The sequence below is a fragment of the Urocampus carinirostris genome, chromosome 6 (genome assembly GCF_059441175.1).
Source record: "Urocampus carinirostris isolate Australia breed hairy pipefish chromosome 6, RoL_Ucar_1.0, whole genome shotgun sequence".
Lineage (NCBI taxonomy): Eukaryota > Metazoa > Chordata > Actinopteri > Syngnathiformes > Syngnathidae > Urocampus > Urocampus carinirostris.
This window is the reverse complement of record NC_142354.1, coordinates 29,873,229-29,885,568: the sequence shown is the minus strand read 5'-3', so window position 1 is coordinate 29,885,568 and position 12,340 is coordinate 29,873,229. Positions and strand designations below refer to the sequence as shown.

Here is a 12,340-nt window from a genome sequence, read left to right as displayed (position 1 = left end):
TGAGTATCAGGTAAGACTCGGCCCGATGTCGGCTGTCAACGGATCATTTGAGAGATATTAAGAAAGGACCCTCTCGTCGCTTTTTTTCTCACCAAGCTCCTGCATGGCTATTTTTAAAGCCCGTCTCAACATTCCCCTTTAATAAAAGCGCTAAACACCTCCACCCCCTCTCCAGATGCTCTTTACACTCAGTCTAACGTACGTGCGCTCGTCAGCGTATCCTGCAGCAAATGAGCTCTGAAAGCCGTCTCTATTTTGCCCACCCATCTTTTTATTTTGTCTCATATGGAATATTGTTGTGTTAAAGTGGAGGGCCCATTAGGCCGGGAGGCTTCTTCTCCATCTGAAACGGCAGGCAACAAAGTCAAATTTTAGAGGAATAGCGTTTAGCTGAGACGTTTACGTCGTGCACTTGGTGGGAACCTCCGATGGAACAGCGGGAAGAGAAGAGACACTATCAAGCGGCAATTTTCCGAGGGTTTATGTCTCTCATGTGCTTTCTCATAATGCTACTTATTGCGTCGGGCAATTCACCCTGGAATGGAGCATTTTCCTTTCTTTTTTTCTTTCTTTCGTTCATTTTTTATTAAACCACAGTATGGTAATACTGTAATACCATATAACATATCATTAAGCAAAAGTAAGCACACCATTTGTACAAATATAGAAGCTTCAATAATAAAACCTATGAAAGATGGATTGATGGGTGGGTGGATGGATGGATGCACGGATGGATTCATGTATGGACAGTTGGACAGATGCAGAGATGGATGGATAGATGCATAGATGCACAAATGGATGGATGGGTGAATGAATGGTCAACTGGAGGGATGCATAAATGGAGGCATAGATGCATAAATGCACGGATGCATAAATGGATGGATGGATGGATGGATGGATGGATGGATGGATGGATGGATGGATGGATGGATGGTCAATTGGAGGGATGCATAAATGGAGCATAGATGCATAAATGCACGGATGCATGGATGGATGGATGGATGGATGGATGGATGGATGGATGGATGGACAATTGGAGGCATGGATGCATAAATGGAGGCATAGATGCATAAATGCACGGATGCATGGATGGATGGATGGATGAATGGATGGGCAGTTGGACGGATGCAAAGATGGATGGATGGATGGATGGATGGATGGATGGATGGACAGTTTGACGGATGCAAAGACGGATAGATGTATTTTAGGTTTGATTTTTGTCTTAAATTAATAATAATCAAATCAAATAATACTATTTATGCAATATATTAATAATACTTATTTTTGATACAAAATAATGAATTAAATCTTAAAATTGGCAAACTGATCTGTCAGGAGGATTTTTTTTTACCATACATTTTTTACGATGAAAAATATAGGAAGATAAGAAAAAAAGTACCCCAAAATAAAAAATATCACCAAATGTGGCAACATTTTTAATATTTCTGCAAAGGTCAAGAAAAAGAAAATCAAAAATATGAAAACAATCCAAGTAAAACCTTTGGTTTTTGGACTTAAAATGTCACATTATAATGTATACTTCACAGATTCAAAACATTCTACTTAACTAGCAGAAGATTTCGTTTATTGTAAGTGATGAATATTTGTAACTTTTTCATACAGTATACATTCTTTTGGCCTAAAAAAGGTCTTATAATAAGAACATATTGTTTTAAGTTATACTTGAAAAATAAAACTAAGCTGTATTTGTCAAGTCTTACTTTTTATTATTTTATATTATATAAACGCAATAGTTGTCACAACCGGGCAAAAGAGTGGACCCAAATGCGTAACATTTCACACAACACTTTATTAAGAGATCGGGGGATTCGGGAGACAGGAGTAAACAGCGATCTGGTGCTCGCCTGGCAGGTGGAAAAAGAAGCCCCGCGGCCAGTGACAGGTGGCGAGGCAAACAGCCGGGACCGGAGAGCAGAGCGTGATCATGGATCGGAACGAGGCGGGTGGCCGGGGCAGGAGAACGAAGAGTGGTTAGGGATCGGAAGCAAGTCAGGGAACCGGGGATGATCGGGAAGCCAGGATCAAAAGTGTTTGCCTTGCATGAGCTAAAGTACGCTGGACAGGTGGAGCAGGAAGCCCCTGCAGCCAGTGAAAGGTGTTGAGTCGGACTGTTCACTGACGGACTGATAAAGAGTGACCGGAGAGGAAGCACTTAAATAGGGAGAAGGGTAATTAGGAAACGAGTGGCAGCTGGGGCTGAAGGAGTGAGCACAGGTCAGGCTATTCAGAGGGCAACTGAAAGGATCGTGATAATAATAAAATTCGCTTAAGTATATTTCCATTGTTTTCCAATTTCTATTAAGACTTTGTGAAATTGAGAATAATGCTACTGGTACTTAAAATAAGGGAATGTTTTAACAATGGGATTTTTTTTAATGCAGTTTATGCAGAACACAGAACATCCAAAGTATATTATAATTGTTATCTGTATCATTCGTCTATCCCCGCCATTGAGAAAACAGCTTGATATCTGTCCTGTGACTTGTGCTATGCATTTTAGTTTTACCACAAAAATCCCAAATATTTTTTCTGGAATTTAGCTCCTTATTTTTTCCAGGGTTACATTAATCAAAAGGAGATTTGGACGAATAGGAACATTTCTATACCACTAATTGGACAGCAAGTCGCAATGCTCAATGAATTAACACAACCTGTGTCACCCGGGAGCTCCTGCCTATTACCAAAAAGGAAAACATTTTTTTTACAATTACCGGTACTAGACGGTTTGCGGGGATTAATAATTCAAACAATTAAAATGTTATTATAAAACAAGATGGAAAGATATACACAATGTATATAGGCTCAACAATAGTAGGATCTTCATGACTGAATTTTTCACTATAAAGCACAGCGATTTGACAGACATTCGAAAGTGTGACTTCGAATCGAGGGCAATTTATTTTTTGTAAAGAAAACAAAGTTTCGCATTATTATTTAAAGAATGCAAAAGCACTCGTCATCACATTGGAAAATGTCCAAGAACGGGGAGAAAATCTGTTCTTTGCAGTTTGTAGTCTTAATTCTATGCTAGCTCGGTAGCCTAGATGGTAGGGTGCCCGCTCGGAGACTGGGAGGTCACTGGTTCAAGCCTCGGTTCAAGCCTCGGCCGAGACTTACAACATTGGTTCTCATTGCCTCCCTGCTCGGCATTAAGGGTTGGAATCAGGGGGTTTGGTCACCTAATGACTCCCAACACAACAGTTGGGTCTAAAATGGCTGCGCCCTGTTTGCCTGCGGCTGCATCGGCTCGCTACAGTTTAACTGTATGGGTCAGGTGTATCGACATTTCGTTCTGTGTGCTTGTTTACAAAGAATGACAATAAAAGTAAATTTTATTCTTTTTATATGAAAAATCTATTACAAAAGATTATTTTTGAGGGTGCGCCTTATAAACCAGTGTGCCTTATACTGCAGATAATACAGTGTAATATTTTATTGTGTTTTTATTTTTGTATCATTCTGTATAATGCAGATGGTATCCATTTAGAATATATTTTCAACAATAGGCTTGTGTCTTGTGCCATGCATCGTAGTTTTCCCACACAAAGCAAAATGCATTTTACCTGGAATTTAGCTTCTTACTTGGTCAGGATCACATCAGTCAAAAAGATTTAGACTGACAGGAACAATTCTACTCCACTAATTGGACAGCGAGTCGCCACGCTCTATGAGCAAACGCTTCCTGTGTCACCCACGGGAGATTTACACTACTGAAAATCTTCATCTAATCTTAGTCCCATGCCTATTCTCCAAGCACCCATCGCCATTTTTTTCCTTCTCACACTGATAGCTGGTCCCAGGGGATGCCAGTCCTTGTCAGTAATCAAGGAAATCACTCTCAAAGAGCTACAAATAGGTCACTTATCTGATGTCTGGTCTGATCTGAACGAGACAGACATCAAGTTAAGTCCCTCACATCTGCCTTTCTCGGTTATTTTTAGCCTGATCAGTAGCCGGTTACTCCGTCGGGAGTCGCTCAGACGGGAAAGAGAATTCCGGATAGATGATGGAGATAGAAATGAAGATCCGAGCTTTTGTTATTAGCATTCCATTCAGAAGGTTCAATCGTCGAGTTGTCACTCGTGGGGATCCTGAGACTCCGACAAGTCGCTTCTTCATTTATGCCATCTATTCATCGGAAGTCTCCTCATTAAGACGCAGCGGCGAATTTGACATGCGATCTCAGGTGACGGCCGATCGGAATGTTAAGCAGGCGTGGCGGCAGAGGCCACGCCGCGTCTCACGAATATTTTACTGCAACCGCGAGCAACCATATACAAGTTAATGGGGGAAAGGGAAGGATTTTGAATTATTAATCTGTGCTTGTTTTTCTAGTTTGTGAACATGCTGTGATTCTTTGATGTACTCAGCTGCTTCTTGCACTTGTAGATAATAAACCCTATTTGTGGGGGGCATCTGCAAAATAATGCCCATTTGGATAAAGTGTGGTTGCTATAAAAATTAAATTCTCTATTTTTGTTGATTATATGTATTATTTTAGAGGATTTCATGTATTTACATGTTATTCAGTTAGATATATTTTTTATAGTAAAAAATAGACAATATGAAAGATATTTTCTCACCTTAACTCATTTGGTCCCATAGCATTCCCCTTGAGTACCAAAATAAGTTTTGTTTTAGGCGGGTTTATTTAGTTTTTCAAAGACTTGTGAAAGGTTTGGCGCTGCTCATCAGGGAATGATTTTAGTCTTATAAATGACCACGTGACAGGAATGGCTTTGATTAAATCTTTGTTCACACATTGAAGGAAGCCCCGACTTCCCAGTGTTGCTTCCTGTATCCAGAAATTGAGAGTCTGTAGACGTAGTAAAGCAGCATGTTAAGATTAGCGAAGATATGCCAATTTTCCAGTTTCTCCGGTACCATTATAGGAAAAAAATCCTGTGTGAATCATGTATTTTGCAGAGCTATGAATGTATTTGTAATTCTAGTGTGTGCATTTATCAAGATGTATGTTTTTTAAATCTTGAGTAAATTGCGAATATATTTGTTTTCCAGAAGAATCTTTTTGCATATAGGTGTTGGGTAAAAATTACAGTAATACATAGCGCACATTTTCACCCATCCATCCATCAATCATCAGCATCGCTTATCCTTAGTAGGGTCCCCGGGTGCTTGAGCCCATCCCAGCTATCTTTGGGCAGTGTGCAGGGGACACCCTGAACTGGTTGCCAGCCAGTCGCAGGGCACAGAAAGACAGACAACTCACTCACTCATTCATACCTTCGGACATTTTGGACCAGCCAATTAACCAGACATGCATGTTTTTGGAATGTGGGACAAAACCGGAGTGCCCCAAGTTAACCCACGCAAGCACGGTGAGAACATACAAACTCCTCACAGGAAGGTTAGTCTCCTTGACTGCGCTGCCGTGCTGCCCTCACATTTTCATTTGCAGGAAATTATTTGCAATAGAAAACACTACCTTATTTTGTTTTTCATGGCCTATCATAAAGTTTCATAATTGTTACATAGTATTTGCAATAATACACACTTTCTAGTGCCCTGTTTAGGTGTACCATGAACCTGTACTCTTGGGCGTGACGCATAGGGGGCAATGACACGTCATCGGAAAATGCAGTACAAACTAATGCTAGCAGCAGTTATTCATGAGGGAAGATGAAATGCAATTGCAAAGCAAAGCCATCAGAGAGCAGTGTCGGCATCTTTAAAGAATACTTGCTGAAAAACATGGCAACAACCTCAAGCACATTTCAACCCTAGAAATCACAACATTATAATTCAAGTATTTCCAAAGATTTCAAGCACCCGTACGAACCATGCATAGTAATGTTCACAACCAGAAAAAAATATACAAAAGAACTACAAGTCAGGAAGCTGGATTGAGAGCTGCAGGAAATGCAAAAAATCTCCTGCTTTCCAATCCAAAAAGGAATACAATTCTTCTCCTGATTCGGATTTAAGGAAGATGAACAGTGCAGTAAAACAGAAACACGGAGAGATTACTGTGCCTGGTGGAAGAAACTGGGCGACATGATTGATGGATCCATTGTACTTGGGATTACACCCGGTGTCCGTGCCGACAGGGAGGGTAAAAGCGTAACCTGTGAAAGGTTTTCGCGCCCAAGTTGTGCTCTGAGGCTTTGGGAAGACAACTGTGGAAATTAAAAGAGAGGGTATCGTGTTCAAACAGAGAGATGTTTTATGCAGAAGCCGTCTTCAAAGCTGAACGGATGAAGTCATTTCATTTTCATGCATGATCTGCAGACTCGCGAAGCGGGGAAATTGCATGGGAAAGAGAGAGCCAAGATAGAGTGAGAAGAGAAATGTTTCAAGCACTTGAATTGTGGTTATTTGCTTCGAATCCTAACCAAATTCTGACACATTTGGACAAAATATTACGGAATCAAAATAAAATGTTTTATTGGTTGAGTAACTTCTTTGCATCACCAAAACAGGGATTGAATACTTTTTTGGAGGGGGGGGTAAGAATCAAAAATTATAAATATTTTGGATATAAATCACAGTTGCACGACATACCCTTCAGATGGACTTGGGTTTCAATCGAGGGTGTACTGATCGCCAGGTCAAAGCATGGGTCTGCGGGCCATATCCGGCCCACAAGAAGGTTTTCTACGTCCCCTGAAAGTATCTTTATTCACTGCACACTACAATCGTGTGTTTTTTTCACGGTAGAAAAAAATCTGTGGTTTGGTTGGTAGATTTTTGCACTTTCAACTCAAACAATATTTAAGTTTAGTAAATGATAGAATATTGCTATATTTTGCATGCAGTGATTTTAACCAAGACTGTAGTTTTTTTGGCTTGGACAAGGGGAAGTGTCCCCAACAATATTGAGCAATGATTGATTTGTCCCGACCAACAATATGTGATCACTTAAGGGACATTGTGTAATTTTGGGTGCACATTACAGTCTGGGAATCGTTGAATGCGATTCCTGAGGATCCGTGTTTTTGCTGATCCAAAGCACATTTTCACATTCTCATATTGTTTTATCGTAAAAATTTCATGAATGAATGAATGAATGAAAACTTTTATTTCGAACATAAAAATAAAAACAGGACAAAAACAATGAGTCAACAACAGAATGATGTCACATAACATGTTCGAAAAGGGGTAGTCAGAAGCAGATGCTTATTTTTCCTACCCCTTTATCTTCCCTATTAAATACATTTTATAGATATCTCCTCTTGTGTCCAATACAACAAAATCTCATGGATATACTTATTACATAGGTCAGATATCAATAATTATAATAGTTACAATAATCACATATTTTATACACTAATCTTCTCTTCATTCGAGGCATTATTGACCTCCGTGCACCTTCTAATAATAGTAGATTAAAGCTTTGCTCTTCAGGTAAAAGGTAGCGGAACAGGAGCTCTAGCACCACCTAGTATCAATCTATGTATGCCACTGTCATACAGCATGGTTGCAGCTCTATTTTCCTATAAGCCCTATAAGCTGTTTAAACTATTTAATGGATATACCACAAGAAAACCAGAGAAAGTTGATGCAGAGGTGAGAATGTTTTCCATGAAAGCTGTAACCGAGCAATCATAAACTCTCACTTTGACGGCAGATTTGAATGTCTCCTTTTTGGGGAACGTGCTGAAAATCAATACCATTGAAAGAAGCGCTATTAATCTATCTTTCTTTGTCAGCAGGGTGCTGAGCTTTAGTATTGATATTTTTCATTGTTGTGACGATTAAAAAATGCTGGAAACTCAAACGTGTTCAGAAGAAAACGTGTCTCTCTGGGTTGGATTGATGACATCTAAAGTTGTCGTTTTGGGGTAATTATCAGTTTTGTGATTTTTTTTACATACTAGACGCCGAGAAAGTTATTTTTGCACCTCATGTTTGCAAAGAGAAGTCACATTTGAAGGTAAAAAAATGTTTACAGATTAAGTTTAATTGTATATTATGGTGTAATTGTTTAGCAAGAAAATCCTATTTTAATAGTTTCTGTTGTTTCTCGAACCAAATCTGAAAAAATAATATTAAGTTAAGTAAATTTACCGAATCTGGCAAGAAGTAAGTACTACTGCTTATTTGGAAAAATAAAAAAATAAAAATAGTTTTTTTCCCCCAACACCTAGGGACAATTTGGACCAGCCAATTCACCTGAAATGCATGTTTTTGGAACGTGGGAGGAAACCGGAGTGCCCGGAGGAAACCCACGCAAGCACGGGGAGAACATACAAACTCCGCACAGGAAGTCTGGAGCTGGATTTGAACCCACGACAGGTTCCCATGACATGAACTGTGCCGCACAAGCGCTAACCACTGCGCCGTCGTGCTGCCCCCTTGGAAAAATATTTTGTACCAAAATACTTACAAAATATTCTACCATATGCTATGAAACATTTTGATTATTCTTAAAGAACTCTTTTTATTTTTAATAGAATAACATGGACATTTATTTTAAGATTAAAGAAATTACACTATTCAAAGTCTGAACTTAATTTGTTTGCATCCTTTTTTACTGCAAGAATGTATGATTTTCTATTTTTTGACAGCAAAATAATTCTTACTCCTCTGGCAGGAAATTGTACTTATTAATTGTATATTTTTTCATATTTTAAGATTCTTTTTGGTCATTTTCCTAGTAAACATTCAAAAAATATTCCTAAAATGAGTGAATGATGTAGCATATTATGTAATTCATTGCTACGTTTCAGAAATAGACAAATGAAATTGACTTTGACCACTTTGTGCTTCATACTTCATACATTGCGGGTTGAATATTATTATTATTATTCCATAATCCATTATCCCAGATGGTGTATTGCTGCGAGCATGGGTTGCGAGAGCACTCTTTTCTCGGATCTGGCGGCTCTTTTTTTGTCGTTTTGTCCACCAAAACAAACGTGCAGGGTTAGGGTTAAGGTTAGGGTTAGGGTTAATGTCTAATGTCGCGATCTGTTAGCCCCAATACCATATTTCTGCAAGAGGGGACTAGTAGAAGGCACTTTTTCAGGCTCGTCGTTCTGGCCACCTAATATGAAATGCACAGTGGCGGCCATGATCCACTCGACTATTGCTGAGAGCAGAAGGCAGGGGAACGCTTTTTTATAAAAAAAAAAATCAGTTTGGGCTGCTGAAGCGTGCCTTTGAAGACAGAATTAAATGAACTGCACTATTTTGGATGTGAACATTATCCCTAGTCAACTATTGCTGAGAGCAAATGTGTTTCATGCGCGTCAGCTCTTTTCATTTTCCAATCTATTTGACTAAAATGAACACCACAATTGCGGCCACAGTCCTTTATCCCCGGTCGACGATTGTTGCAAGTGGGGGCTAGTTTTGAAAATGGGGGTAAGGGATTTACTTTACGGATTTTTCCATATTGCTGGGGGTTCTGGTCCTCTTAACTACAATAAACAAGGGATTAGAGTAGCACATATTTATTCTATTTCATTTTGATAATTTCATTTAATCATGGGAGTTGCACGGCAGATGGGTGGTTAGCGCGCAGCCCCACAGTGCAGAGGTCCAGGGTTCAAGTCCAGCTACCGCATCCTCCATGTGTGGAGTTTGCATGTTCTCCCCGTGGGTTTCCTCCCACATTCCAAACAGCATGCATGTCAGGTTAATTAGCCGGTCCAAATTGTCCCTAGGTGTGAATGAGCGAGTGAGATGTGTGTCTCTGTGTGCCCTGCGGCTGGCTGGCAACCAGTTCAGGGTGTCCCCTGCCCATTGCCCAAGATAGCTGGGATGGGTGAATGGAATTTGAATACGACTCAATTAGTTTTACTGAAATGAAAAAACGTTTAAAAACCCCAAATAATAAGTGGCATTGTGGGAGAACTGAGTTTAAAACAAACACTTTTTTGTTTTTTGTTTTTACACACTAAATATTTAGCTCCACTTGTGGGTAAATTGGCCACAGTGCTGAGCTCCCGAAGCTAAGAAGTGTAGGACCATACGTCAGAAGTAAATAGTTTGTTGTTTCTGTTATCTGCAACAGGATTGGAACTACTGTTTACAGAATATTTTGTACTAATACGATAACAATTGATCCTTGTGTCTTTTATTTCAAATCATTTAATTTTGTTCTACTCTTGCCTTTTCCTTAGATTCGCTCCGACCAGGACAAAGATGTGGGCATCCGCTACAGCATCACCGGGGCTGGGGCCGACCAGCCTCCCAGTGGCATTTACAACATTGACCCCGTCAGCGGCAATATGTTCGTCACTCAACCCCTGGACAGAGAGGAGAGGGCCTCCTTCCATGTAAGTCTCTCGATTATATGTGTCAAACTCTTAACCCGCGGCCTAGTGTATTATTACATCCAGTCCTTGAAATCATTTTATATACATTTTATATACATCTACTATAATGGCCCGCAGATAACTCTCAAACTACAGTTCCCTATGCCGTTGCAACACTTCTCAGAAACGCATCAATCGAGTTAGCTGTAGCCTGACCAGCTCAGCCACTTTTTAAACTATCGACTGACCAACAACACATCAGCCAGTTGAAAAACAAGACCGGGAGATGCATTAAAAGTGAGTCTTTAGTCTCAGGAAGTGGAGACGTGACATCCGGGGACAAGTTTTCTATCAATCGCGATCAGGGTTGGGTAGGGTTACTTTAACTTGATTACTTTCAATTACTTTTGGATTACTCCAATACCAAATATGCTGATAAAATACTAAATATGAATAAAATTATGACTCACAACACGTGGTAAGCTTTCTCTCCTGGCTTTGATCTCTTTGATCTCCGGCAAAACTAACATGAAATGCGACAGAAACAAAATTAAAATAAATCCAAACAGCTTGCCAAAATCATTTTTGCCGTTCCATGTATTCCGTTACTCCCCAAGCCTGCACAAAATGTAGTAATTTTATTCATATTTAGTTTATTTTGTCTTTTATTAGCATATTTGGTATTGAGTTTGACTCCCCTGCTCTAGATGAAAAATACTAAAACAGAGAAATGTGGTGAAACACTCAGAACGTATGCTTCAGCTTTGTTTCCTCGCCAAACGCAGCAACAATTGTTTATATCAAGACTGACACATTGATAACCCCAACTCCTAAATAATACTTAAAATATATATGAAGTAAATAATAAATAATAAAGGAAGTCAAGAGCTTATTGTGCTTTTACTATGGATGTGTATTGTATTCAAGTAGAGAATATTTAGCATTCCCAAACTTTCACAACCAACATTACTGAACTAATGCAAACACGGCCATAACATTGTTTAATAACCAACAAAAAGGACAAAAATGAGTATTCAATGCAGACGTGGATGGTAATGAGTTACATTTACTTGAGTAAGATTTGGGATGTTTTGCACATACAGCATGTGTTGCGTTCAATGTATGGCTTTTATAAGGCTATTAATTAGTTGTGTCTAGTGAAAATGTTTTGGTATTATTTCATACCTGCCAACCTGTACGGTTTTGCCGTACAAAGTACGTTTATTATGCATTTTAAGACGTGTACGACGTAAGAGAAAATCTGTACAGAAAAACGCAAATTTGTCAATTATACAACGACTATCACGAAACGGCAAATCAATCCTCTATCTCGGTATGTTTTTTTTCTTTTTTTCTTGCAAACGAAGCGAGCGGTTTGATGTAGTGAAAGGAAGTCCGTCTCTTTTTAGAGAACCGGCTTTTTCCGCTCAACTAATTAAACGGCTCACTTGCTTTGATGCATTATATTACGAATTATTATGTTGTATAAAGAAGTTAAGAAAAATAGGAAGTTTAAAATGAAAAAAAAGAGACAGGTTTGTGGTTATCCCTTTAATCAGTATATTACCAACAATAATTAAATGCAGAAAATGAATTTATAATTTGAATAAGTAAATAAGTAAATCTATTATTCTACTTAATTATATTTGCATGTATTTTTTCCTTCTACAGTGAACGTCCAAGCTACTTAATGTTGAACTTTTTTTTAGAATAAACCTCATTCATGTCGAGCAACTCAGGATCTCACAACAAAATGTTATTTAACAATGTATATGATATAACGGAACACATGTACAATATAACATGTTAAACTACATGAATAAACATGTTTGAAAAAAAGGTTTGTAAGGGCATGGAGCCGTGGAGGTTGACAGGTATGTTATTTGGTTAAATATGGCCGTTTTAACATTTTACCCTCTTAATTAATGTAACATTACACATATTCAATGTTGAAAAACTCGCTTGCTCTCTATTGCTAGCTTCTTTTGCTAGTCATCTTTTTAGTTGCTCCAGATTAATCTAGCTAGCGGCTCTTTTGTTTCTACAACTTGTCATCGCTGGCTTCGCTTGTTATCTTCTATCTTTAGCCCTTTGTG

The 12,340-nt window shown here is 38.9% G+C and overlaps 1 protein-coding gene across 2 annotated transcripts in view; it reads left to right on the top strand.

Annotated features, from left to right (window-relative positions):
• The window catches only part of cdh4 (cadherin 4, type 1, R-cadherin (retinal)), a 323,086-nt gene that overhangs the window by 234,668 nt on the left and 76,078 nt on the right, over window positions 1-12,340 (top strand). For both annotated transcript variants that reach the window (XM_088338690.1, XM_088338689.1), the window contains exon 5: window positions 10,110-10,265. In XM_088338690.1, coding sequence (XP_088194816.1) covers window positions 10,110-10,265 — 156 coding nt within the window. The remainder of the gene's footprint in view (window positions 1-10,109; window positions 10,266-12,340) is intronic.